General features: G+C 54.2%; 1 protein-coding gene and 1 long non-coding RNA gene across 7 annotated transcripts in view; one reads left to right on the forward strand and one right to left on the reverse strand.

The window, feature by feature from the left end:
- PDE2A (phosphodiesterase 2A) overlaps positions 1-27,450 on the forward strand; it is a 92,790-nt gene that overhangs the window by 2,109 nt on the left and 63,231 nt on the right. For 3 of the 6 annotated variants that reach the window (XM_038568749.1, XM_038568750.1, XM_038568754.1), the window contains exon 2: positions 26,100-26,184. In XM_038568749.1, the coding sequence (XP_038424677.1) occupies positions 26,100-26,184 (85 nt within the window). Of the gene's footprint in view, positions 1-25,816; positions 25,871-25,984; positions 26,185-27,450 lie in introns of those variants that run through there. The other 3 variants (XM_038568756.1, XM_038568752.1, XM_038568753.1) reach the window with 3 other exon arrangements.
- On the reverse strand, positions 14,215-19,086 carry LOC119864983. The gene is made up of 3 exons (XR_005375688.1): positions 18,919-19,086; positions 17,032-17,549; positions 14,215-16,765 (listed from the first exon to the last, which is right to left on the reverse strand). It is a non-coding gene; the product is annotated as an uncharacterized LOC119864983 (long non-coding RNA).

The following is a 27,450-nucleotide window of genomic DNA, read 5'->3' on the forward strand; positions in this document are numbered from 1 at the left end:
GACAAGGTGGAGGCCAGGCCAGTGTGGGCATCAGGGAAGTCTGGAACCTGGTGGACCAAGGGAGCAGATGAAGGAAGAAATTGGGAAAGACAATGAGATGGGGAATATCAAGGTGACTTGGGCTTGGACTCAGTGGCAGGACTTCGGAGTGTCAGGATGTTGGAGGGAAAAGCTCTTGGAAAGCTCAGGCCAACAAGGTAGCAGAAGAGGACCCCACAGGGTTTCCAGCCAAGGTGCAGAGGGTTAGAAATTATGGAGTCGCCTTTTCCCAGACAGGGAAACTGAGGCTGTGGCTTTGTCAACCTCTTCTGGCTACAAGGCCAGGGCTGAAGCTCTTCATCAGATGCAAGCCTCAGTCTCCTTCCTCAGGCCCCGCAGGGGACCTGTTGGTTGCCTGAGCTGGGTCGGCTCAGTGAGGGTTAATCGCCTTTATCCTCTCTGCAGCCCCCAGTTGCCCCAGCCCACCAAACAGCTCCTGCCTCTCTTTCTGCTTCCCACTCTAGCCTCGGGTCCGCAGGGACTGCTGATGGCTTGGCTGGGATCTAGCCAAATAGGGGAGGCAGAGCGCCCAGCAGTACCCGCCTTCAGTCTTAATGGCCTGGGAGTCTCACCCTGAGCCGGCCTGCTGTCAAGTCAGGCCTGCACTCCCTGGCTCCTGCTGCTCCGGCCTATACAACCTACCCACTCAGCATGCTCCCGTCCTGGATTTTTGTGCTTATTCGTTCATTTATTCACTCAACAGCAACTTTGCAATGCGTGCTCAATGCCTGCTGGCCTGGTCACTGGGGGACCAGAATGGACACAGCCCCAGACCCTGCTCTCGGAGACTGCTGGTCTGATGAGAGAGGCAGGAGTGGAAACATACAACCTTGCAGTGGGAACAGTGCTGTGCAGAGGGAAGCCCCATGAACTGTGGAGCCCGCACCAAGCCAGGGCTTCAAAGGAGGAGACAGTTGAGCTGCACCTTGAAGGATAGATGGGAATAGCCTGTGTGGGGAGGGGCAGAGGGGACAGTACATGAAGGTGGGTAGATGTGAGAAAGAGCTATGTGATCAAGGGACAGAAAGAGTTTGGGTTGGTGGGAGCAAGAAGGGAGTGGAGAGGAGGAAGAGAAGACAGGAAGGGCCAGATTCTGTAGACTCTCAAATGCCAAGTGAAGGGGCTTGGCCTTCTCTTCATAGGACTAGTTTGCTAAGGAAAAGCTTTTGAATAGGAAGCCTCCCCTAGAAAGCTCTCCTCAGTTTCCCCTCCTTCTGACTCTGTGACCCACCCAGGAGTCTCCCTGATAGTATGGCATCAAGCTTGTGGCCCAGACTCGGCCTTCCCCCATGATGCCTCTGTGTGCGAGGTCCTTACCCAGCTAGCCAAGGAGCTCCTCTAAGGCAGGAGCCATCTCCTCGTGCTTCCCAGCACAGGGCTGGACACCTGGGCTCAGTGCAGCCTCCCAGCGGGAGAGAACATGTAGAGCATCTGAGCCACGTTCTAGCAGTAGCTTTACTCCTCTCTGCAACTTGCCTAGGATCTATCCAGTTCTGCTTACATACCCCCTAGGAGGGGCTGCTCATCCCCTTCCTATTGAGCAACCTTTCCCTTGGAGTGTTATGTTTGTCCTGGACTCCTCTATAGGGCCTGGCTACTTGGCCTTGTGTCCCTTCTCCATCCTGGGTCACTAAAAGTAGGGCCAAGCTGGGGCATAATGGTTCAGGAGTGGTATGAACACATCCTGGGCAGAGAGTGGGCCTTTATTCCCACACATATGGTAAAACTGAGATGGAGTGGTCCCTGACCCCTCTCCAAAAATAATAGCTAAGAAAGGGAGTGAGGATAGACAATAGGAAGAACTTCCTACCAGCACAGAGGAGTGTGGAATCTCCTGGCTTTCTGAGAGTGGGCTGTGGGCATGAGGGGGAAGTCTTCCAGGACAGAAAGGGGAATTAGAGACAGGCCCTCTCCAGCTCTGCCCCTCCTGCAGGTGAGTGATGTCATCCAGGGAGAGGGGGATGGCAGGGGCTGAGAGAGACAGAAGGGAGATCACGATCCGTTCATTCATTCAGCAGATATTTACTGCCATGCTACCCAACCAAACATACCAGCTTTGTGGGGAGCAGGACAGAGCAATGGTCACATGGAGGAAGGCCCAGTGTCCCCCCCCCCCCAACCTCTGCCAGTGTTTGGGGAAGGTCTTTAAGAGGAGAGGCTATTGGGGCTGGCCTTAGAAGGAAGAGTCACTTTTTCAGACAGAACTGACAGCTCCAGGAAGAGCCAAAGCCTTGTGCAAGGTCTTGAGAGCAAGTATGGTTTTGTTTATGTGAGGACTGGAGGAGTTCAGAGTGGCCTAAGCGTAAAGTGCAAGGGTAAGAGGAGGCCTGGACAGAGACAGAGAAATGAGAAGATTGGGGCTAGACTTAGACTACAAGAAGCACTTTCCATAGCCTAGGTGCCCCCCCCCCCCCCCCCCGCCCGCCCCCGCAGCTTTAACATGTAGGCATTGTTAGGAATTTGCAACTTCTTGCTCTCCCAGCACCCCATCAGGGCTGCTGAAGGGCTCCTCCTTGCTTAAGAATGGCGTTTTCAGTGAACAGAGACCCTGAAAATGGGGGAAAGGCAGCAGTTGAATGTGAACCCCTTCCAGAAAGTGGCATGCAAATGAATGCAAAATAATATGCAAATGAGCCAGCCTGGGCTTGGCAGCTTTGTCTGAGAGGATGAGACATCGCCCCCTTCCATGCTTGCCTCCCACCCCCTCTGCCCCAGCCCCCAGGACAGCCAGAACAGCCTTGTCTGCTGCTTTGAGTGCCCCAGCTTCTCTGAGCCACAAGATTGTGGCCTCAAGGTTAGGGGCCACAGGCTCCCTGTCAGCACCCCCATCTTCTCGGGAAGTTGATATATTTAGTAACGGATGTTTTCAACACATTTATCTCCCATTGTTCGGCCGCCCGCTCCCTGGGAAAGGCCAGGTCCCCAGTGACGTGACCCACTTCTCGGATTCCCTGAAGTCACCCTTCTCACTGCCCTCCCCGAAAAACAGGAGGCAGTTGGGGCCTGGTGCAGCAGAAGGGATTTAAGTCAGGCATCTGGGAGGACTTCCCAACAGTGTAGTTGCTGAAATACGTGGACCTTGAGGTTTCTGGGTTCTGACTCTTTTTTTTTAAGATTTAAAAAATTTATTTATTTGAGAGAGAGCAAGAGTGCACAAGTGGGGGAGGAGCAGAGGGAGAGTGTGAAGCAGACTCCCGCTGAGCAGGGAGCCTGATGATGATGGCGATGGCAATGTCAGCTTCATTCCAGGGCTCCAGACTCCCAGATCATGACCTGAGCCAAAGGCAGACACTTAACCAACTGAGCCACCCCAGGCTTTGAGAATAGAATAGAAAAGGTGGTAGATGGGTGGAGCTTCAAATATCAGCACCACTATGCTGTAGCTATGTAGTTCTGGGCAAGCTATTTAACTTCTCTGAACCCCGTGTGAATAGTGGAGTGGGAATATTAATACTTTCCTGGCAGGATGGCTGCGAAGAATCTGGAAGTGGAGAGCTTAGTGGCAGGCATGCAGCAGGTGCTCATAAAGGTTAGCTGTTGCCATTATAAACCACCCACACTCACCTACACTTTTAGAAAGATTTGGTGGGGGCCTGGAGAAGGAGAGACCAGAGCTAAGAGCCCAGAAGCTGTCATCGTGTGGGAGACACAAAGAGGTCTGAAATGGAGTTGTGGTGGGAATGGTGAGAAGTGTTTGCTCTGTGGGAGGGGCTGAGGGCCTTCAGAGACATGTGACCACCTCCCTAAGCTGCCCTGACTGGCCAGGGACTAACCCCCAGAGGACACAATGAAGGAAAGGGCTCAAAGAGGAAGGGGTTAAGCCAGTGGCCACACCCAGAACAATCTGTGAGTCATTCTGGGAGTTGTAGTCTGGCATGAATTTGCAGTAAGCATACTTAGTCTGGCCTCCTTGCGTCCAAATGCGCACCCTGCTGCCGAGGTGGGCTGGGAACAGGCCCGGGAGGGGTCTGGGGGATGCAGGGCCCAAAGGTGGAGAAGTGTCGATCCCTCTCTCAGGGACCACTCAGGCTGCTGTGTGTTGGGCAAGGCAGGTGGGGGTAGGGATAAAGGGATTAAGCCATAATTAGGACTCTTCACACATTCACACAGAAGTTTACAGCTTCCAGAGCACTGTTTTCACATCTATGATCTCATTTAATCCTCACCACAAACCCAAGAGATTGCTGTTTTCTGGTGAAGAAACAGAGGATCAGAGAGGGGAAATAACTTGCCCAGAGGCATTCAGCCGGTGACTTTTGGAGCATATGTCTGCCCACTCCCAAAGTTTCTGCTCTTTCCATGAATGGCAAAAGCCAGGTATTGAAGGACAGGCAAGATACAACTAGACATCTCAGCAGAGGAACAGAGTTAAAAAGACCTGACTCGGGATCCCTGGGTGGCTCAGCAGTTTAGCCCCTGCCTTTGGCCCAGGGCGCGATCCTGGAGTCCCGGGATCGAGTCCCACAACGGGCTTCCGGCATGGAGCCTGCTCCTCTCTCTTCCTGTGTCTCTGCCTCTCTCTCTCTCTATGTCTATCATAAATAAATTCATTAATTAAAAAATACATATATTAAAAAAAAAAAAAAGACCTGACTCAGGGACAGAAGGCAAAGACTGAGTCCCTTGGGGTATGAGCCTAAGAAGTGAACTAGGCGGACCCCAGACAACCAATTCCAGGCTGAGAATTTGGACCTTTTTTTTTTTTTTAGGATTTTATTTATTTATTCATGAGAGAACAGAGAGAGGCAAAGAGAGAAGAAGGCTCCACGCAGGGAGCCTGATATGGAATTCAACCCCAGGACCCAAGAATTACACCCTGAGCCAAAGGCAGATGCTCAACCACTGAGCCATCCAGGCACCCTGAGAATTTGGACTTCTTATCATGACCCACCAGGATCTTCCCAAGAGTTTGGAGCAGGGGTAGGGCCTGATTAGAGCTGGACTTTGGGAAGATTGATCTTGCTGTCTGGGCTGAATGGTTAGGGTTGGAGAAACAAAACAGCCTGAGACTTCTCAAGTTCATCCGTGGTACTTCCAGTACTTTGCTCCTCCTCTTCCTTTTCCTCTTTTTCCTCCTCCCTCTACTCTGCTCCCCTCTACCCCAGCCTGGGGAGTGAAGACTGTGTACCATAGAGCTGTGCTGTAACACCACCTGTCTCCAACAGGGGTTGCTGTCACAGCGGGGTGGCAGCCCAGATCATCCTTGTGTTTGAAAGGCCAGAGGGAGGAAGGGGCTCGGCAAGGAGCAGGGATGAAGGGCAGAGGAAGAGTAGCCCATCGTTCGCCACTCCCACTGAGGCCGGGATGAGAGGGCACTGCTGACATGGCATAGGGAGGAAGGAGGACTGAGGAGGGACTGGACCCCACATAGCAAAGACAGACAGGTATTTTCTCCTCACAGTTCGAGAACAAGTTTAGATTTGGAAACAGATCTAGACTGACATTGCAGTTGGAGTCTGGGTTTCTACTGGATTGTGATTTGCTTGATCCTGAGATGAGGGATAAGACCGATTGGTTTATTTGTGTTTCTGTGTGTGTGTGTGTGTGTGTGTGTGTGTGTGTGTGAACAGGAATATGAGCTTCCAGCTGTACATGTATGTATATGGGTGTGAAAGTATAAGAGTGTGTGGGTCAGTGTATAAAAGTGTGGACATATTCACATGTGTGAATATATGAGTGTCCATTTTTATAGCTGATTATTGGTAAATGGTTATGTGTAAGTGAGTGTGGGCACCTCTGTGTACAGTATTAGGTACATATGTTCTAATAAAACTGTATGTGGGTGTGTATCTCCATGTATAGGGGTATCTGTGTTTCAGTGTAAAGGCCTGGGTGAGTGAATGTGTGGGAAGGCGCATGCCCCTGCTCTGCTGACCCAGCAAAGCCACGCCCAAGGTCTGGATACTCAACGCTTTCTCTCCTGAGTCCCATCTGTCTGACGATAGAGACAAGGGCTGGAGAGGCTGTCACATGTGAGGCTGGGCTTCCCTCAGGAGACTCTAGGACCCCCTTCTAGTCAGTGAGGGCCCTAGAGGAACATGGTGTCTTTGTATTCAGGCTCAGATCGGACTAACCAGGATCCAGGCTGTCACATGGAGATGCTGGACATGGCCATTCCTGCACCCCACTAGGAGAGTTTCAGGGACTCCCAGCCCAGTCCTTTTCTATAGATACAAATCCTGAAGCCCAGAGAGGGGTAATGATTGACTCAGCATCACATAGCAGGATCCAGAGTGAGATGGCAAGTCTTGGAGCACAGAGAGGGGTGTGTCTGGCCTAAAAGGGCTCTCTCTGTCCAGCCTCTGGAGCAGATGGAGAGCTCAAAGTAGAGATCCAGTTCTGTGGCATGAAGCCATCCTCCTGCACCTGGGCATTTCTACTCCTCCTAGGCCTCAGATGCTGCCTTTGAAGTTTGTACCAGAGCATCTGCCTGCTGTGAGACTCCTCCTGAGAACTTGTGAAGTCTGTTATTCCCTAAGCAATGGAAATTCCATGGAGAGGAGTCCAGCAGTGGAGTGGGACCAGGGAGGAGGGGCCTCAGCTTTGCATCAGATGCATTTTTAGGTTTTTACTTTTCTAACATTCAAGGCTTTTCCTCTATTCCCTCCTTGGGCTCTTAGTACTGAAACAGTGCTGGGGCAGTGGAGGAATCCTGGAAGCCCAGCTTGGCTCAATGAGAGGGGGCAGGGCAGTCCCATTGTCCATGGTGCAGGGAGGTGTGAACAGAGGGGCTGGGCAGCCTGGTTAGGGAAACTGCAGATGAGACTTCCCTAGCAGAAAAGTTAGATGTAAACTCCCTGAAGTCTCTTTAAGCTATAGCTGTCATGGAGGAGCCAAAGAAGGACACGCCTCAGCCCACTCAGCGTGGGCAAGTTTGAGCCCCAGCGCACTTTTCCTGGTGGCCTGGGCAGTGGGAAGCTGGAGGCAGGAAGATTCCCTTCCCTGGGAAAGAAGAGACATTGTCCTCCTGGAAGTTTGGGATTGGAGGCAGGGGGCTGGATTTGAAGACACCAGTGGAGCTGAGAGTGTGATGGGTAGGAGACAACGGCCTCACTGGCCATGGCATGGAGGGAGCAGACAGGGAGATAGACGGGCAGCTAGCTTCCTTTGGGCTGAGCTATGGCGGGCTCTTGGGTTGGAGGGGCACGAGAGGCTCAGAACTGGGCTCTGGGTGGCACAGGGGCTGAGGCTCCCTGGTGCTGTGGGCTGGGCAGGGATTGGGTAGAAGAGGAGAGAAGCAGGCATCTTTCCCACGCCAGAGAATTCAGTCATCTTAAAACTCCAAGTAGGGTGGAGTCTGGGGGCTAGATGGAGAGAACTAATAATTACAGAGTGTCCCTTATATTTTTCAAATTATCTCTTTTAATCACCTCAACAATCCTTCAAGGAGCTCACACTGTTTTGTAGAGGGGAAACAGATGACACATTTATGCAGTTTCGTTGAAGGCAGTTTGATGAAGGGACCATTGTGGAGATGGGGCAGGATGAAGGGGAAAAGACAGGGCATGTTGAGGTACTCTGGACTAGCATCTGTGAAGCCCAGGGGGCTAGGAGAGTGCTGTAGATCTGAGAGCCAGAGCCACGAATAAAGGGCTGCCCCACAGACGCTGTCAAAGAAAAAAAAGAACGGAGGTCTGGGGGAACAAACGGGTGATGGGAACCCAAAGTCCAGAGAGGGTGCCAACTTGCCCAAGGTCACACAGTTGGCAGGTCTCACGGCTGGGACCAGAAGCCAGGCCCTGCTTCTGCACATGCATTTTGTCATGTTCTCTGATGTTTGGTTGGACCCAGGTACGACCAGTGCTTTCTGGGTGCACCCACAGGCACCCATTGGTCTGCTATCAGGCTGGAGCTACTTTTGCCGTGACTGCCTTGCCCCACCTGAGTAGTGCTGGGGCTGCCGAAGAATGTCATTCTCAGGACTTGGTGTGCCCTGGGCCCCCACTGAGCCATCTCACTGATCCCACCCCTCCTTGATGATGCCCTCAGGTGCCCTGCTCTGTGCTTGTCACCCTGGCCGAGGAGGTGGACTGGACAGTCCTTGCCCTCCCCTTTGTTAGAGGAAGGCAATGGGCCTTATGGGGTGAGTGCAGGGAAGGAGGAAAGCCCCTGCTGGGGCTGCTGACCAGAAGGAGACTTCCCTGAGGAGGTGATGCTGGGTCTTAGCCCTGAAAAATAAATAGGAGTTTTCCAGGTGAGGGAGGAGAGGAAGGGGATTCTAGGCAAAAAGCCAGCACAAGCAAAAGTATGAAAAACAGCAGGAAGTCATGATGGGCTGGAGGAAGGGCCCAGTAGCGGAAGCCCAGTTCACACAGGGAAGCCAGGAAGGGTGTAAGCAGGGTAATGGTTAGCTTTGGGTTTTGAATTAGAGGGGCCAGTGAGGAAGCTGGCCCAGGTGAGAGGCAAGATGGCTGTGTTGGAGGTGGCTGGGGACAAGTGAGCCATGTAGACAGGTCAGAGGAGGAATGACATACCCCAGCCCAGCTCACCCATTGGAGCTATGGCCCTAGTTCTTCGGTGTCCACCCACCAATGCAGAGATGGGTGGCAACTCTAGACTCTTCTCCAGGAGCACCCCTCCCTGCCTCATCCTGCCTGTGGGTTCCACACTCTGGAGTACCTGCCCTGGCACCCATAAGTCACCCCTTCGGACTGTAGCCCCCAAGAGCAAAGCTGTGTCACTGTTGTCTCTTCTCTTGATAACACTAATGACTTGTTCATTGCCAAGTCAATAAAAGTCCTTCCTTTTAAGATTTTCATCCTGGAGTTTGATCTCAATCCTTCTTGCTATCCAGAGCCTGGGCTTTGGTCTCCCTGGGAGATGAGTCAGTGAGATGGCTCCCCCCTGGTGCTGGGGGGCAATTTTGGGCTTTGGCCCAGCCAGCTCATCCATGTGCCTGTGTGCCAGTGGGGACCCACTTTCAGCCTCTGCTGGGCCTCAGGTCGCTGACTCATTATCAGTGTTAATTGGCATCTCTGGTACAGCCTTCCACCCCACTAAGTGCCTGACAATCATTAGGTGCTATTGTGTGCAACGGGATTCCAACTGTAGTACCCTCCTGCCCCAGGCTTCTCCTGGGTCCAGCTGCCTGAGCCAAGGGACCAAGTGTCCCACCCACAAACATATAGCTCCAAGCATGGAGAAACAAACAGAAATAAACACGAGAAAAATGCAGCAGACACAGAAGCCCACACACAAAGAAGCAGACCACGCTACAAAGACACGGAGGGACCTACAACACACACACACATAACACAGACATCAGTGTCTACTGAGAAACAGAGGCAGGATAAACCTAAAAAACTGACCTAGTAATGGAATGAACTGAAACACCTGTGCACACAACCCAAGTACACACACATGCAACACAGATACACATTCAGCACACAGAAACACTCACACTTAGCATAGATACAGACCAGGCTAGCTTTGGTTCCCTACCTGTGCAGCCTCTCTCACCTCTGGGCTATGGCCTATGCTGTTCCCTTCTCCCCCCTCCCCCCCCCCCCCCCCCCCCCCCCGCATACTCTTCCTGGAGGCCCCCTCCCTTCGTGAGTTAATTCCTATCTTTCTGTACGTCTTGGCATCCCTTCCATACTCCTCAACCTTAGAGGTCCCCCCTGCTACATGCATCATTATCTTCCAGTCAGTCTTTGATAAGTCTTGGGATGAAACTTTTGCCTGTGCCTGGTGAGGTGGTGGCTGTGATTGTGAGTGGGCTGTTAGGGCTGAGAAACTGAGCAGAGAGGAATTTTGGGAGGGGGAGACGGAGTCAGGAATAACAATGAGGAGCCCTGGCTGCTCAGGGCCTGAGCAGGCATTTAATGCACAGGCTGGCCATAGCCAGATGTCCTCTGCCTCATTTCTTCTCAGGCTCTGCCTGACTTCTTTTATGTTTCTTTTAGGCTTGCTACCCAACCCAGTTCTCTCCTTTCCAAAGCCGGTCCTGCCTCTTGCCACCTCTCTGAGCTCACACATGCTCTCTTGCCCTCTTCACTTGAGCGTACCCTGCCTCTACAGCTAAGCCTAGGGGAAACCTCGTGGTTCAATGCCTAAGGTCAGAGGCACATTTCCCATACATGGTCTCCTAACCCATGCCATGTTTGGTAAAGGGTGCAGTGGTAATAGAGTGCAGTGGTGATGAGCATAAGCTTTGAGGACTGTCTTCTGGTTCAAATCTCAGCTCCTCCACTTCTTGGCAGCAGGACCTGTGTGAGTTCTGCCACCTTTGCTCCCTCATCTGTGAAAGGGGGACGTTAATAGAGCCCACCTCATTAGGGCTGCTGCAAGGATTAAATGAGACAAGTGTGTGGTGTACTTGGCATGCCGTTTGGCTCCCACTCTGGGCCGTGTGAGAGCTGAGGGAGAGCTAATGAGATCAAGGATGTGCAAGTGCACCCAGGAGGTGCCTAGTGAGTCCTTGCTAATTGGAACTGAGTGAAACAAACATGTGTGTGGGTACCTACTAGGTGCCTCCATGGTTTTTGTACCTCCTCTCCTCGGTTTCTGCATGGCTGCTGATTCTGCACAGCTCTTATGCTGGGGCGGGGGCCTTAGAAGGTGGGGCTGTAACTTCTTTTTTTTTTTTAATTTTTTACATCCATTTTATTGAAGTATTATAATTTACATACAATAAAATCACCAATTCAAAGTGTATGATTCAATGAGTTTTAGTAAATGTATACAGTCATATAACTGCCATTTCAATCAAGAAAGGAGTACTATTTCTCCAAATTTCTCTGTGCCCTTTGCAGTCAGTCCCCCCCCTCCCCGGGGCTGTGTGTGTGTGTGTGTGTGTGACTTTTTACAGGGCTATGAGAGGTGCTGGGTTTTCCTTGAACTGACAACCTGGGCACATAGACTAGAGCTGCTTTTAATATGCTGGGAAAGGGACGCCTGGGTGGTTCAGTGGTTGAGCATCTGCTTTTGACTCAGGGTGTGATCCCGGGGTCCAGGATCGAGTCCCACGTCAGGCTCCCTGTGAGGAGCCTGCTTCTCTCTCTGGCTATGTCTCTGCCTCCCTCTGTGTGTCTCTCATGAATAAATAAATAAAATCTTAAAAAATATATATGCTGGGAGATGCCCAGGAAAAGCTCGCTGTTTCTGGGCCTTTGTTCCTGTGGCCTTTGTACCTCCTGACAGAGGCCAGGGAGGGGAAGGGATGCTCAGGCCACAATTTTCTGAGGGTACACTGGGTCTGATGGCTGGGTCAGTTGGAAGTGGTGGCCTCAGAAATCCACAGAGTGGATGACAGAGAGTAGACAGTTGGTGCTCTCACAAACCTGCCCTTCCTTGGATCAGGTGAGTCCTGTGGGCCTGATGGGAATGGCTATGTGTTGATCCAGACTGGAGCAAAGGCCTGCCCAAGATGATTCCATATCCCTCCCTATCTCCCCCTTCAAGGGGCCTTAAACCCCTCTGTGGATTAGCAATTCCCTGAAAAGAAGGGGGCACTTTTGTTCCCCAGTTCTAGAACCAAATATTAAAGCAATTATGTAACTAGCAATAAATTACTTAAAGTAGTGACTCACTCAGCTTAATTAGAGCGAGAGCAGGGAGGGATTAAGGTATTTTTAGAGCACACACCTCACTCCCTCCTGGGGAGGGGAGGCCTCTGTGCAAGGTGGGGGTGGAGAAAGGGCTGGGAGCTCATGGAAGCACCCCAGGTGTCTGCAAAGAGATGAAAGCTGATCTTACACCCTACTGAAGTCTCAACAAAGAGAGGCCAAGTCAGAGCTGTGGCAGGAGAGATTCAGATCAGACTCAAGGAACACTTTCCAGAGATGCTTATTGGAGAACTGGGACAGGTAAACTAGATGATGAACTCTTTGAGGGCAGGGACTAGGTCTGTGACCTGCATTCCTACCTTTACTGGTTATGGCTGCCTGGCCTTGGGCAGGTTCCTTTGTCACTCCAAGCTTCAGTTTCCTTCACCATTAAATGGGCATAATAATATCCACCTTAACACATATTGTAAGGATCAAGTGGGTTAATGTGCATAAAGAAAACTCCAGTGCTGACCTAACAGGACAAAAATCTCCAAAAAGGCATAAGTAAGTCTGTTTTTCACTGCTTTATCCCAAGCTCTATTCACAGGGCCACACATAGTAGGTGCTCAATAAATGTTGAGTGAATGCGTATTAGTTTCATTTCCCTTCTCCTACTCCAAATAGTTTCCTTGTTTCGAGGTTTGTGGGCGAAAGACCTAAGTGAGAAGAGGGTAGGGGTGCCTCACAGGTGGAGACTGGACTTTCTCCCCCAAATTGAGGAAGAGATGACTTAAAACAGAAAAAAAAAGCGACTTCCAGAGACAGGCCTGGGAGAGTTCAGGACCACGGACAGCCCCCCCCCCCCCCCCCGGGGAGTGGGCGTGGTCTTCTGGTCGCTGGCTTCCCTGCTGGGATGGGAGGGCTCGCCCGGACTCTGCTCCGCAGCTCCAGGTGGGAGAAGGAGGAGCCAGCAGTCCAGTCTGACCGGAGAGATCGGGACCTTCACTCACCATCACTGGGAGTGAGTTCACGGGAGGAAGGATGAGTGCGGGATGGGGCATCCTGATAAAGCTTCCCAGAGGAGGGGATGGGATCGATCGGCTGAAAAGATTTAGGCAGAGAGACTACCCTGGAATCTGTAAAACCAAGTAATAATTCTGACCCTATAGGCTTTCTAGGTGGATTGAATGAGTTACTTTTTAGGAATGCCTGGCACATTTGCCTGCTTGGAGAGGGCACAACATATGGGCTCACTTCTCCCGCTTCCCTCCACACCTTCTCAGCCCTTGTGACTCCTCAAAGAGGAGGGACAGACAACTCCCTGCCCTATTGGAGAGTGCAGGACATGGATAATTGCTCTGAGATGCTGGGGTACAGGACTTACTATTCCAGCCTTCACGGACTCCCAGCTCTGAGGTTGGACTGAGCTGGACGCACAGTAGGTGCACAGGACAGACCGAGGGAAGGTCTGTGACCCTCCTTCCTATCAGGGCATTGGCAATCTGAGGGAAGGACACAGCAGGATGGGGGTGATGGAGTTTAATCTCTGGTCCTCCCCCAGGCCCACAGCTCCAAGACTCCTGCCCCTAGTGGTGGCTCTGATCAGTTCTGACGAGCTCTCCTCACACCTCGCTGGCCTCCCAGGGCTCCAGCGATGAATTAGTGATGACAGCTTTGCACCATCACTATGACGACCAGGCATGTTCTTAGCCTCCAGTCAGGGTGCAGCGGCAGAGGCCAGAGACCCCTTTGGCTCCGGGCCTTTGTACTGGTGTGTTTGACAGGGGCTGAGCCTAAAGGGGAAAGCAAGGGGGAGGGAGATGGGATGGAGCAGGGACCAGGGCACGGGGGCTCCATCTGGACTAGACTAGCATTCCTTCAGATTGCTGGATCCAAAGGAACCTTGGCGACAATGATTTCCTTCTTTCCTGCTTTCTTTTTCTTTTCAGTCCTCGTTCCCTTCCTCCTCCTTTCTTTCCTTCCACGTTCTCTAAGCCTCATCGCTGTGCAACGCCCTGAGCTACCCACCTCTTCTCCCTATCCTGGGAATCAGGCCCAGCCCAGCCCTCTCCCTTAAGAGCCCAGGGTGAGATGGGGACATAGACACATCTTGGTCTGGGCTTCAGAGAGTGTGTGTGGGAGCCACTGGTGGCTCTGCAAGGGGGGCTGGCTTTGCTCTGCCAGAGGCTGTGCAAACAGCTTTGCAGAGAGAGTGATACTTCTGGTCCTGTTGAATGAGATTTTCCGTGGAAATGAAGAGGATCAGAAGTGAATGGTTGAACCATGAGTTCAGAGGTGAAACATAGAGAGGGATGGGGGGTTGACAGAAATCCAGAGCAGCCTACTTGTAGGAGGTGTAGCAGGGAGCAGAGGAGGACTGGAGTCTGGGGAAGGACTGGGAGGCAGTGGTTGCAAGGAGGAGTTTGCAGTGTACCCCACAGGGAAAGAGGAGCCACTGAAGAATTTTTATTGTCGCCTGTTTGATTTTAGGGATGGAAAAAGTGAGGCAGAGAGAGAAAGAATGTGATTTGCTCAAGCTTACTGAGGTCACTAAAGACCGGCTCTTTATGAGCTTTGTGTAAAGCCACATAGCTAGAAATAGTAGAACAGTAATCCAGACTGGGCCCGTGGCAAACCCATGGCTCCTGGTAGTGGGCTGACTCTGTCAGGAACCCCTAGAGCTATGAGCTCTGTCAGGAACCCCTAGAACCCAGCTAGGATCTCTTGCCTCAGACTTGCTGGCCAGGATTTATCCAGGTAACTGCTACCTCCAAAAGGTGAGGAGGGCCCATAGGTGATTTTGCCCCTAGCGTGAATGAAATTTGCATAGGCAAGGGCTATGCTTATGGCCCTCCCTGCCTCCTGTGTGGTGGTGGTAGTGGGGGACAGCATTCAAGGAAGGGCCTGGGAAACCAGGGGCTTGGCTGAGGTCAGCACGAGATTATGGTCAGAAGTTGATGAAGGTCAGAAACTCGGGCCTTTGGGCTCCCAGGCCAGGCACTATGCCCAACCCCTTACTTTGCACTCCCAGGGATCTCTGGCTGAATCGGGCACCCCTAGATGGTGACGGCATCTCTGAGGCCCTTATACTCTCCTCAGGCTCTTCCTGGCCCTGGGGCCTGATACTGGGTCTGCTGTGGCTGGAACTGATCAAGGCAGAGACATTTAGCCCCGTTATCCTGATGGAGAAACTGAGGTCTCAGGGCAACAGTGACTCACTCAGGGTTACTGAACAGGTCAGTGCTGGGCTGGCCTGGCTGCCTGGCCCTTAGCCTATCTCTACTCTCCCCCCTTTGTAGCTGTCCCCTTGCCTCTCTTCCACCCCTCTATGTAGCATAGCTGGGCCTGCCAGCTTTGATGGATGGCCCCACAGCTCAGCCTCCCTCCCGTTCCCTTCCGGATGCTGGGCCGTTAGCCTTCTAATCACCAGTTCTGCCTGGTGGCCGCCAAGCCATCCATCTCCCCGACTACAGCTTCACCCAGCACACATGGGGGTTTTTATCTGAGCGGGGGGAAGCAGTGCAGCAATTCCCCCTTCTCTGAGATTGGGCTGAGAGTGTGGCTGCAGCCACTACTCAAGGGAAGCCGTGGGTTAGGGAGCAACCTACAGCTCCTTGCTGGAGTACCAGAATGCCATCCTTCCAAGGGCACTTACACGTGCAGATGTGCACACATGCTCACAGGAACAGTAATAAAAACTTTCATGTATCATCAAAAAATACTGTATGCCAAGCATTGTGCCAGAGTTCTGCATGTATCCTCTCATTTATCCTATTGGCTGTGTACTATTGGTAACCACACTGTAGGGATAAGGAAACTGAAGCTCAGAGGGATTAAGTGACTTGCACAGGTTCACATATCCAGGAAATGGAGAAGCTGGGGTTTAAACCCAAGTCATATGGCTTACATCTTGTGTGTGCAACTCCTTTGCTATATTGACTTACTTATGCATGCACACATGAACACATGTACGTGTGCACACATGTCCATCCATGTATGAACACGAACCTCCACCTTGCCCTTTGCACCAACCATCCACCTGGGCCAGTTCCTGAGGAGGAGGGAGAGTGCTGGGCTGAGGAAGAGATGAGGAGTCCCTTCTCATTGTCCCTAGGCCGCCCCCAGAATCACTCTGGCAGTGACACTGATCAGCTGGAGGGCTACATGGAGGAGGCAGCCTCCAGGCATCAGGAAGAAGAGGCTGGGAGACAGTTGATCAATAATGCCTGCAGCGCCCGGAGGGGAGAGAGAGAAGAGGGAGCCACAGTCTCTGCCTTCTGCCTTCTGAAGGCAGGAGAAGCTGCCCCAGCATGGCTCTGGGCCAGGAAGGCGGGGTGGAAGGAGGCTTCCTGGGCTCTTCTCAGGAGTCAGCCCACTACCAGGAGCCATGGGTTTGCCACGGGCCCAGTCTGGATTACTGTTCTACTATTTCTAGCTATGTGGCTTTACACAAATGACATCCTGCCCCAGGACCTCAGTTTTACCACCTGTAGTCAGGCTAATAATACCATAAGGATTAGATGAGAGAATCAACTGGGTGGGCCTGGCACCTGGCACCTGGCACCTGGCAGGTGGTCCCTGATGGCAGTCCCCCCTTCCCCCTTTAAAGTTGTCTGAGATTTCATTAGCAGAGAGTTCCTTCCAGGAACTGGGGCTCAAGGGAGTGTGGTGCCATGGGTCGATCATCTGGGCTGCAGCCCAGGCCGGGCGTGTGTGCATGTGTATGTGGAGTGTGGCTGGTGTGCAGCAGCCTGCTCCCCTGTGTCCCCAGCTCCACCTGGTCTCCTTCTCCTTTTCTCTCCCCTTCCTCCCGTTGTCCCTACACCTCCCCCACTCCCCTTTCTGCTCCCCATTATCGGCCCTGCAGCTGAGAATCATACTGCCAGTTTCTGGGCACCTATATGCATCTAGGGCTATGGAGACGCTCTGTCCCAGAAGCTGCATCCAGGGTGGTGCTGTGAGGTGCAGGGAGGGTGAGAAGAAAGGCCGGGGCCAGGAGCTGCAAGAGGCAGGGACAAGCCTTCAGAGCCCTAGGAGACAGTTTGAGGAGATAATGAATGTAAGGTGCTTCACACCATCAGGGGCACATAGTAGGTGCTTAATTAGGCTGCGTCTTCTTCCTCCCTCGGGAGTGTGGAAAGAGCAAGGCTGATGCTGACGGGGGCGGATGGGGCACCTCTGGAGGCACATGAGCTCCCAGAGCGGCTGTCAGGTGCAGCTGACAGTGTTAACAATCCCTGGAACAATTAGCAGTGAGAGAGGGGGAGAGAGATTAGTACCTGACACCTGACAGAGGCTAGCCTGGTGCTGTTACCCACTCTGACATGGGGGGACCGCATCCTGTGCTGGAAGGAGTGGTGGCCAGAGCGGGGCTGGAGACCTCCCCCCTCACCCCACCTCCCTCTGGGAAAGGCCCCCCAACAGGTCTGGGTCATCCCCTTCCTGGAGCAGCTGTCTCCGCTGCTTCCACCAGCCTCCCCAACTTGCACTGGCCCCCAGAGACCTAGGTTCAGGTCCTCATTCAGGCACTTTCTGGCTGGTGGTGGTTGGTTAGTGTGAGTCACTCTTCTGGTGGAGGCCTCAGTCTTCTCATCTGCAACAGATTACTGTGAAGATCAAATGAGATGTCATCTGCTAAGTGCCTGCCACTTCCCTGTCCCCAAGGAGCCAGGCCACTCTGGGTTCCCCTGAGTCTGCCTTTCCTAGTCACACCCCTGAGAGGGACAGGCGTGGGTCATCTCTTCACCAGATGCTGTCTGCTCCATCTTTGAGTTCCCAGTGTCCCCACACAGGGTTGTTGAGGAAGAAGGAAATTTAAAAAGTCCCATCTTAGTTTCTGTCATCTTCTTCACTCTGGCAGGGGGACACGACTGTCTGTCCAGCTGTACGTTCACGACGGGTAACCAAGGAGTAGTCTGACTCTGGTGAGGATGGAAAGAGCTCTGGACCGGGATTCCCACCGCTTGCCTTCCTACTGTTTCAGAGAGGGCCTTGCTGTCTGATGTTGGGCGAGACCTGTTCCTGAGGGGAGAGAGAAACATGGGGCTACTAACCAGGCTCTTTTCTGAGGACCTAGATGATTCTGTGTTCTGGGGGAAAGGCCAGGTGATGGGATGGTGGTACAAAGCTGGTGACGGCCCTGCCACAGATGGGCAGACGCAGGAGGAGGGGCCGGCTCAGGACTCCTGTGACTTTGGTGCCCTGGTCCTCATAGGGCCGAAGTCCTGCCTCTCTGCCTCTCCACCCCTAGTCCTCTTTCCCTTTATTATCTGACTCTACTGCCTCCTGCCTCAGGCTTATCTCCTCCTGTCACACATCCATCCATCTCTGTCATTCCCTGCGACTTCCTCCCACTCTCTGGCACACCCTCTCCCTTCCCTGGGAGGCAGGCCAGTCTGGGAGTCAGTCCTTCGCTGCCAGCTGTCTAAGTAAGTGGTCTCTGCGACTCTGACCAGCTCCGGTGGCTTCCACCTTCCCGCAGCTTCCTTTCCCTGATGGTGCCTCTCGCTGTCTCTGGACTCTCTGTGTCTATCTCTGCAAGTGTCTCTCTGCCCTTCCCTCTGGGTTTCCGTCCTTTGGAGCCTGCCTGGTCCTGCCCTTTTGCCTCCGTCCTCCCCCCGCATGCCCAGCCAGGGCAGCAGGCCCAGCCTACCCCCCTCTCCCGCCGCTGCCTGGGAAGCCTGGGAAGCCCCCGACGGTGCCCTCCGCCCGCCCCGCGCCCTGCGCCGGCCTCGTTGCTAGGCCTCGGGCAGGCAGCACCTGGCTTCCATAGCGACGGCTGCTTAGAAACGAAACGCCACATCTCCCGGTCCCACCACGGAGTCTTTGCGAGTCTTTGCGGATCGGATCGAGCGCCTCTCGATCAATCAGGACAATCAGGACAGGAAATGTGGCTGGCTCTAGGCTGCCTCCAGCCCAGGAGGACAGAGAGAAGAGGGAGCCAGTCTCTGCCTTCTGCCTTCTGGAGGCAGGAGAAGCTGCCCCAGCAAGGCCCTGGGCCAGGAAGGCGGGGTGGAAGGAGGCTCCCTGGGCTCTTCTCAGGAGTCAGCCCACTACCAGGAGCCATGGGTTTGCCATGGGCCCAGTCTGGATTACTGTTCTACTATTTCTAGCTACGTGGCTTTACACAAATGACCTCCCGCCCCAGGACCTCAGTTTTACCACCTGTAAAGTCAGGCTAATAATACCATAAGGATTAGATGAGAGAATCAACTGGGTAGGCCTGGCACCTGGCAGGTGGTCCCTGATGGCAGTGCCCCCTCCCCCTTTAAAGTAGTCTGAGATTTCATTAGCAGAGAGGAGGGTGATGGACGGTGGTGTTAGCAGAAAGGTGGAGGCTGGAATGCACCTTACATGTGCAGGGGTTTGCTGCGACCCTCTCTCTTCTTACCTGGTACCCACAGAGGCTCAAGCCCCCAGACCATCAGGATCTGGGGGGCATGGAGACCCTGGTGGAGTTCTAGCTTGCCAGGCGGTTAGAATAATGGAATCCTGGACTCCTACACTCTCAGGACTCCAGGCTCTTGCATTTATAGAATAGAAGAAGCACAGACTCTTGAAATAAAGGGACCTTATAATAGAGGCTTGATTTTCTTAGAACACAAAGCTCTGGGAGTTCTTGGAACCTCAAAGCCACGAATAGGGGCCTCCCTCTATGATGGTTTCTGAGTTGGCAGGGAGTTTTCAGAGCATGGGGCCTTGAGGCCCTGTTGCTTAGACTTCCTTGTGCCTCGGGATCTCTCATGGGCTCAGCTCTGAGCAACCCTGGTGTGTGTATATATGTGTGTGTGTGTGTGTGTGTATAGGGAGGGGCCTGGGGTCAGGGACCAACTGCAGCCTGAGGCCCCTCTGGAGCAGGGCCAGCCCAGGAATAGCCAGCAGAGGAAAGCAGAGTGGCTCGTAGGCTGCAGCTGTCCAGGCAGGGCTGGGTGAGTTTGGGCAGCCACCCTTGGCTAAGGACCAGCCTGCCCTCCTTCATCCACCCAGCCTGCAAGTCAGGGCTCAGGAGGAAGCATCTCCATGTGGCACTGCTAAGGCTGGAGTCAGAGCACCCCTCATGATCCTGCAGATTGGAGGGCAGGAGGCTCCAGTGAGGGGAGGAGAAGAGGAGACGGGATGTGGGTAGAGGTGTTGGGGGATGAGAAGAGGGGGCTCAGTGAGGGGGATGGGGCTCAGTAGAGGTTGCTGAAGAGTTTCTTAGTGCTGCACTGTCTCTGCACCACCCCGGGCTCGCGAGGATGGTGGTTGGGGTTAGGGGAGCCTGAGCACCTTAAACCCATTTGCCTTTCCCAGGGGTAGGCTGAGAGCCAAGATCTCTTTTTCCCACCTCTTCCCAAAGCTGGAAAGATTGGTAGAGCGGCTGAGAAAGCTGGGATCTGCCTCTTCTTTTGCTCATCTTCCTTCCTGGTTTCCATGGGAATCGTGGCTCAGGATGATGAGGGTTTAACAGGATGGTGCTGTGGGAGGAGTCAGCATCAGGCAAAGCCATCCCACATAGGAAGGGGTTGGCTGCTAAGAAAGTGAGCTCCCTGTCCCTGGGAGTGTGCAAACGGAGGCTAGATCGCCAGTCAGGGTGACTTTAGAAAGGGGCTCAGATGAGGGAAGGTAGTTGGGAGGCCCCTACCCTGGGACACGTAGGTTTTGTGTGATTGGCCCAGATGGCCCAATCTTCCAGACATCCCTCTGCCTTATTGAGGGGGTCATGATTCCTTGGGCTCTGCCCCTGGATCTGTCCCCCATTCCTTCTCTCTGTGCCTGGCCCTGAGCTGGATGTGCACATATGGAACTGAATCAGACCCATCTTTTCCTGGAGGGGCAACAGGTCTGACTGGGGAGGCACTCAGGGAAACAAATACAGTTGGGCAGGAGGAGACCAGGCTGGAAGGCAGTTTCTACCAGTGATGTATATACTCAACAGATGTCCTTTTGAGCAATTCCTCTGGTTGAGCCTTGATCTAGGTGCTGGGGTCACAGCAATGAACAAAACAGGAGTCCTATTCCCTGGAGTTGACAGCACAGTGGGAAGGCCAGCACCTGGCAAAGCGCAGAGGGATGGGAAGTGCTGGTTGGTGGATCCCTACAGTGAGGAGTGTGGCCAGAAGGCAGTGTAGGTATTGCCTGAAAGGAAGTTTGTTTGGTAGTGGGGCTTAAGGGCCTTAAAGGGCTCCTGCTTTACCCCACAGGCGTTGGGAGCCATGTGAGTGTGGATGAGGCAGCAGAAAAGATTAGTCCAGCAGGTATGGGCCTCAAGGAGAAGGAGGCACAGGTCCCTGAAGGAAGCCCTGGGGCAGACATGCCCACCTGTGCCTCTGTGTGTGAAAGCTTGTTTATAGTTATAGGAATGTGTTTGTGCGTGCGTGTGTGTGTGTGTGTGTGTGTAGGAGGGGTAGGAGTATGTATGTGTATCTGTGGGAAGATGGTGAGTGTGTGTAGGACTATGGTGTCCCAGGGAGGCTTTGTGTGGTGGTGGAAGGTTTTTGGGGTTTGCAGATGAGAGGGAGCACATGCCAAGGCCTCACGTGTGCCAAGGCCTGAGTCCCATGGACCTCAGCCCAGATATAAGCCTGCTTGCAGGTCCTGGACTAGTCTGGGCCAGAATCCTATGAATTCCCTTGCCCTCTAGGGTCATGACCCTGGCCGCCTGCTGCAGACAAGACAAATGCATATAAAAATAACATGGAAATGGATGAGACCTGTGGCTGACCCACCCCCATCCCCACATCCCCTGGGCTTGAGTTCACTCGGCCTATGCTCTTCCCCACTCAGCTGCTTCTGGGGCTCTGGGAGCAGGCCCTGCTCACCCCGAGCCAAAATCCATATTTCCCCAGTACCTGCCTATGGCCAGACCCTTTCTCTGTGAGGGCTACCCACACTTTAGGGTCATAGCCAAGGGACACACAGCTGACCCGGGCTGATGGCCATGACAGCACCTCCGATAGGAGTGATTTTGAATGTATACATACTCACACATTTGGATACACATCCACACATGAATGCACATATTTGATACTTGGACACTTGTGCATACCTACAACTGTTCACATATACATGCGTGTGAGCAACACACACCTACACACATATACCTGTGTGTACACACATACATAAACACACACTTCATAGATAAACACACATATGCAAATTCAGCTATACCACAGAAGTATCAGGCATCCTCACAAAAAAACTTACAAACCTGTAGTCCTACCCTCTCCCGCCTTCACCCACACCATGCTCGCAGTCCTGGGGGCAAGGCCTTATACACCTGCACACACCACACAGCTACCTAAGTGTGGCTTATCCCCATACTCTCTCCAGGGCTGAAGTGTTGAGGACAGGCTGTAGATGGGCACAGAACCTATAGAGATGTCAGCTTCCTCCAGGACGCTTCTTGGATTGTCCTTTTGCAGGGCCCTTAGGATGGCACAGTTCATGGGCTCCACACTCCAAGTCATGGAAAGTCTGTGTCATGGACACTTTCTCCTGAGGAGCCCCCCATACTGGGACCCGGTCCTTGTTCACAGTCCTTGGGTCTGGCATGCTAAGGCAGGCCTGTCTACCCAAGAAAGCTGCCTTGTGCCCAGCTGGGCCTGCCTACCTGGATGCTGCCTCCCTCCACTTGAGCTGCCTGAGGCCTCCATGAGAACCAGGCCAACTCTTACAGTTGCTGAGAAGTCTGAGGCCAGAGAGGGCCAGAGCCTTGCCCGAGGCCATCCAGTATGTTAGGGAGGGTTCAGATTTGAACCTGGGCTTCCAGGAGTCTGAGCATGGTTAGCAGCAACAAGATAGATGCCTGTCAGGCACCAGATCAGGCTTATGGAGGCAGGACACATGGGCATGGGGAATGACAGCAGATTTCCGGCCTACTGGAGGACCTGCTGGTGACTGCTGTCACTGTGTCAGCTAGAGAGATGGCAAGCAGGCAAGTCTGCTCTCCTGGCCCAGGTGAGGAAGTGCTTTGTGAGCACAGTGACCCACAGGGGTGTTGTTATTATCAGGAACAACAAAGAGCTGGTTTCTGGACAGGGCCTGAGGTCGGGGGGGCCTGGTACCCAGGTTGACAGGCTGCTGGCTGAGTCACTTTTTCCTAAAAATACTCAGTAGCTGGGCCACTGGGAAGTCCGAAAGGTGGGGAGATGAAAAGAAGCATCTAGAGAGGCTAGGCCAGGCATTCCTGGGGCTGGGCTTCCTTGTGGCAGAGATAGACAGAGGGTTCAGGGACTGGGAGTATGGAATCCTCAGTCACTGCCTTGTTGGGGGCAAAAGGAGAGGTGGGAAAATCTGTTTTTCTCACATGCCTTTCCTCAAGATGTGGAGCATGAATTTGGGGCACAGATTGGAGCCAGATGGCCCGGGTTTGAATTTTGGCTCTATTACTTATTAGCTGTGTGACTATGGAAAATTTACTTGGTCTCTCTGTGCCTCCGTTTTCCTTATCTGTAAAACATGGCTAACAACAGACCTTCTACTGTTATTGAGAAGCTGAACTGTGAGGTGCATAGTAAGTATTCAGTAAATATTAAAGCCCCTCTCACAGAGAGTCCCCCAGCTCCAGAGGTACACACTCAGCCCTCAGGGGCCAGCCCTGGTCCTTGATTCCATGGGATTGAGGTCAGCCAGGAACGAGAGGCATCTAATCCTGGGTTCTCAAACCTGGCAGCAAATTAGAATCACCTGAGAACATTTAAAAATATCTGGGATGGGGAGTCCCAGGGAGGAGCCAGGGTGAGAACCCTACACAGAATCACAGAATGTAGCGCTAGCAGACAGGCATCTGTAGGGGAATGGAGGAGTTCCAGCCTTGGAGGAAGGGTCACTTCCTGGTAATGAGGGCTTGGGCATGGCCTGTCACTTTGCCATCTCGAAGAGCCTTGGCTGCCTCTTCTGGGAGTGGGCTGGATGGAGAATTTCAAGGATTACATGGGGGATATTTTTGAAAGAGCCTCGGTATCCTGCCAAGCATCAAAATAAAGAAGTGTGTTTATTGAATCTAGTGTGTTAACATTTCACAAATGGGGAAAGTGAGGTCCAGAGAGGTTCAGTGGCCTGCTCAGAATCACACAGCAGAGTTAAGGCTCAGACCCCTTGGAGGAATGCTTGAATCTGAAGGATTGATGCAGAATGAATCTCTCTGAGTTGAGGGAGACATAAAGCATGGACCTGGGGCTCCAGCCATGGAGCTATAGTGTAGGATGACCAAGTAAGATTTGAAAAATAATTTATCATGAGGTTAGTGCTGTGGAGCTCTTGCCTAGAGCTGAGAGCCCAAGAGATGGTGGCTGTGCCAGGCCAGAGTCAGCTCTTGACTGCAGGGTCTGACATGGCTTCCGCTGAAGAACAAACAGCTCTGGCCAGTGGCAGTAACAGATACCTCCTGGGTACCTGTGTCCCAACCAAGGCTATAAAAGCCCAGAACTGACAGGTGCTTGGACTTTGCCGAACCATTTGTGTTCTGGGCTCAGACTCAGTCCTTATATAGCCTTTACACTGGTCACCCCCTTTACAGAACAGGAAACTAAGGCCAGAAAAGGAAGGGAGGTCCTTTTCTGGGCCAAAACCTTTACACCACCTGAGCCCAAGTAAATTTCTAGGGTATTAAAAAGTAGGTCATATTGGCCCAATTTGAAGGTGAAGTGAAATACATTGACTTGGCCTGGATCACTTAATGACAGAAGAGCTTCTCACTCCTCTCTATGTCCCCAACATGATTCCCAGAAAGGAACACAAGAAGGGGGACCCAGAGGACTAAGGTAGCATCAAGGGAAGGCCTCCTGGAGGAGGTGGGCCTCTGGCCCCTGAATGATAAGCAGGCTGATAGGATCTGGAGAGTATCAGGGGTAGGGTGGCATGGGTAAAAGTCTAGAGGTGAGAATGAGTCAGTCACCCATCTGAAGAGAGGAGGAAGTATAAATGTAAGGACCGGTGGCAAGAGGTTCAAAGCTGGAAGATAAGTCAGGGCTAAATTATAGAGGGTCTGCTATGTCAGACTGAGGATTTGGGCTTTATTGTATTTGTGGCAGGGAGTCTTTAAAGGTATCTGAGCAAAGGAAGAAGCATGTTCAGAGCTGGGCCTCAGAATCAGAGATGGGAGAAATCCTGGCTTGGAGGGCCTCCCCCCAAGCTGATGGCACCGCCAGGGCTCGGCCCAGCCTATGTGCCAGGTGCCTGGACTGTGTCCAGGACTGGGCTCAGTGACTCAACGTTGAGGAAATCACTCTCCAGGGAGAGAGGGCCCAAGTGAATCAGCCCAGTGAGGTGGGGAGGCTGAGGGGTTCACTGAGTCACCCTCCAAGTGGGGAAATGGGGTGTTGCAGAGAGGGGGCCCCCCCTGCCGTGCAGGGGGAAGGATTCAGGTCAGACCACAGCGAGGGCTGTCAGGGGACTCTGGCTGCCTTCCCACCCTTATGGGATGGATTATCCAGGCAGTCTTGTGAAAGAGACGGCAAAACTGAGGCCCAGAATGGAAGGGAAGCTGATCAAGGTCATGCAAGTCGCCGCCACGGGCAAAGGCCAGGTGTGATCCAGAGCGCTCCCTCCAGTTCAGACACGTCCTGGCACCCCAGCGGACCTCAGGCCTAGTGGAGGCGGGGAATGGGGTGGGTCCAGGCAGAGAGCTGGCCCCGTGACCCCTCTTCCCACAGCCGCCGACCCCGACTTTCCTCGCCAAGCAGACGGCAAATAGGGCCGGGCTGCGCTGCCGCGATAGGACAGCAGGGGGCGCAGAAGCGTCACGGCTGCCGCAGGCGCCAGAGCACAGAGGCCGCTCTGCGGAGAAGAGCGCTCCGGACGCGCGGGTCCCACTAGCGAACTGTGGACTGTGCAGCCCTGGGCCCTGCACCCTCTCCGGCTTCCGGGGACGCCAGCGCTGACCTGCCTGCCCAGGGCGGCTCCCGGGCCCCCACCCCGCGCTCCGGAGCGGTGCGCCTGTCGGTGCGTGCTCTCGTGGGTCTGTGCGCACGTGTCCCCCTCGCAGCCTGGCTACTGCCCCAGGCCTGGCCGTCGCACGGCGACCTCTAAGATTCTCCCCGACCTCCCCGCTTCTCCCGGAGAAGATCCAGCCCGGGGCTGCTCGCAGCGGCTCAGCGGCCCCTTCCCCCCATCCTCCGCCTCCCGCCCTCCCGTCCCTGCGCGGGGCTCCGGCTCGCGGCTCGCGGCTCTGGCCGGGCCCCAGGACTTTCTAGGTGGCGGGGAGAGGACGTGGTCGGACGAGAGAGGGGCTCCGAGAGGCGAGGTAGCGACAGGAGGGGCGAGGGGCGCCGAGGAGCGAGCGGAGGCTGAGAGCGGGCTACCCGGTGGGGGACCCTAACAGCGGACCCGCTGGAAGAGGCTCGCGAGCGGAGGGAGCAGGGGTGAGAGGCGGGCGGGGCCGGGGGCGGGGCGGGCGGGGCCGCGCGGGCGGGGGCGGGGCCGGGGCGGGGCGGGGGCGGGGCCGGGGCGGACCCTCGCGCGGACCCGGCGGAGCTGTCGCGGACGCGCTGACCGAGCGCAGCGGCCGGGCCGGCGGGCGGGCGGGCGCGCGGCTGCGAGCATGGTCCTGGTGCTGCACCACATCCTCATCGCTGTTGTCCAATTCCTCAGGCGGGGCCAGCAGGTCTTCCTCAAGCCGGACGAGCCGCCGCCGCCGCCGCCGCCGCCGCCGCAGCCATGCGCCGACAGCCTGCAGGTAGGGGGGCCCCGCGCTGGGCACGACGAGGGGGTCGGGTGAGCGCCCGGCCCGGCCGGTCTCCCAGGGAGCGTGCGGCCCGGCTCCGAGGTCCGCTCTGCCCCTGTAACCCTCCTCAAGGTGGGGCGCCCTCCCCGAGCCCTGAATTCCACTCCTGAGCGGGGACTGCAGCCCATACCCGGAGCCCTTGAATCCCCAGCTCACAGTCCAAACCTCACCCCAGACTCTGAACCGCTTTCGGATCCGGGACTCCACTCCAAGCGCTCCACTCCCAATCCACAGTAGGACCCGGGTCTCCACTGAGAGCTCTGTGCAAACCTGGAACCCCTGCCTGCCAGATGAGCGGATGGCCCCCCGCCCAGACCCCTGAACACCCTAGGTGTATATCGGACTCCGGGTACACCTAGAACACCTGAGCCCCCAGCTCTCAGCCAGGACCTCTGTCACAGCTGGAGCCTCACCCCAAGCCCCTGAACATCTACTCCACAGCCTCATCTGTGCCCCCACCCAGATTCCCAACATCTGGACTTCGGTCCTCACCTGGGACTGTACCCCAGAGTCCAAACGCCTCTTTCTATCATAGCTTGTGTCCTTCTCTGCAGGACCCCCTCCCACCTGGTTCCTGCTTTCCTACCCTCCCTCCCTCCTGTGTAGGAGATCCTCTAGTCTTTTAGGAGTCTCACCCTCACCTCTTATTTCTCTCCAGTGTGGTGGTCCCACTTTATTCTCTGCTTTCCCCTCTAGCTTCTTTGAGTCTTTCTGGGCATCCTCTCTCTCTGCCCCTCCATTTCTCTCTTTTGGTCCCTTTGCCCATGTTCACCTCTCTCAGTCTGTCCAAAACTCCAACCGCCCCCCCCCCCATTTCTCTAGGTCTCTATCTTTGTTCTAGGGTCTCACTCTGTGATTGTCCCTTCCCCTTATATCTGCCTCTGCTTTGGGGTGAGGAAAGAGCAGGCTCAGAGTGCCGGGCCAGTGTCCCCAGGACCTTCACCTGCCCCATGTTGTCAGACATGGCATGGTGTGGGCATTGGTGGAAGGGACTCAACATGGAGAGCAGAACCCTTGGGCGGTGCCTGGGGATCTAAGGTGGGTGGGGATTGTGCCGTGGAGCACTGGGGTTCATAACTTACAAACCCCCCCCCTGTCCCCACTGGCCTGGTCTTGACTGGGAGCAGGTGGGGGCTTGGGTTGGGGGAATGGGGGAGTAGACTGCCATCTGGTGTCAGTCACCTGTGGTGGGAGGTTTCCAGGGCTGGGTGAGTCTAG

This window comes from Canis lupus, chromosome 21, assembly GCF_011100685.1.
Source record: "Canis lupus familiaris isolate Mischka breed German Shepherd chromosome 21, alternate assembly UU_Cfam_GSD_1.0, whole genome shotgun sequence".
Lineage (NCBI taxonomy): Eukaryota > Metazoa > Chordata > Mammalia > Carnivora > Canidae > Canis > Canis lupus.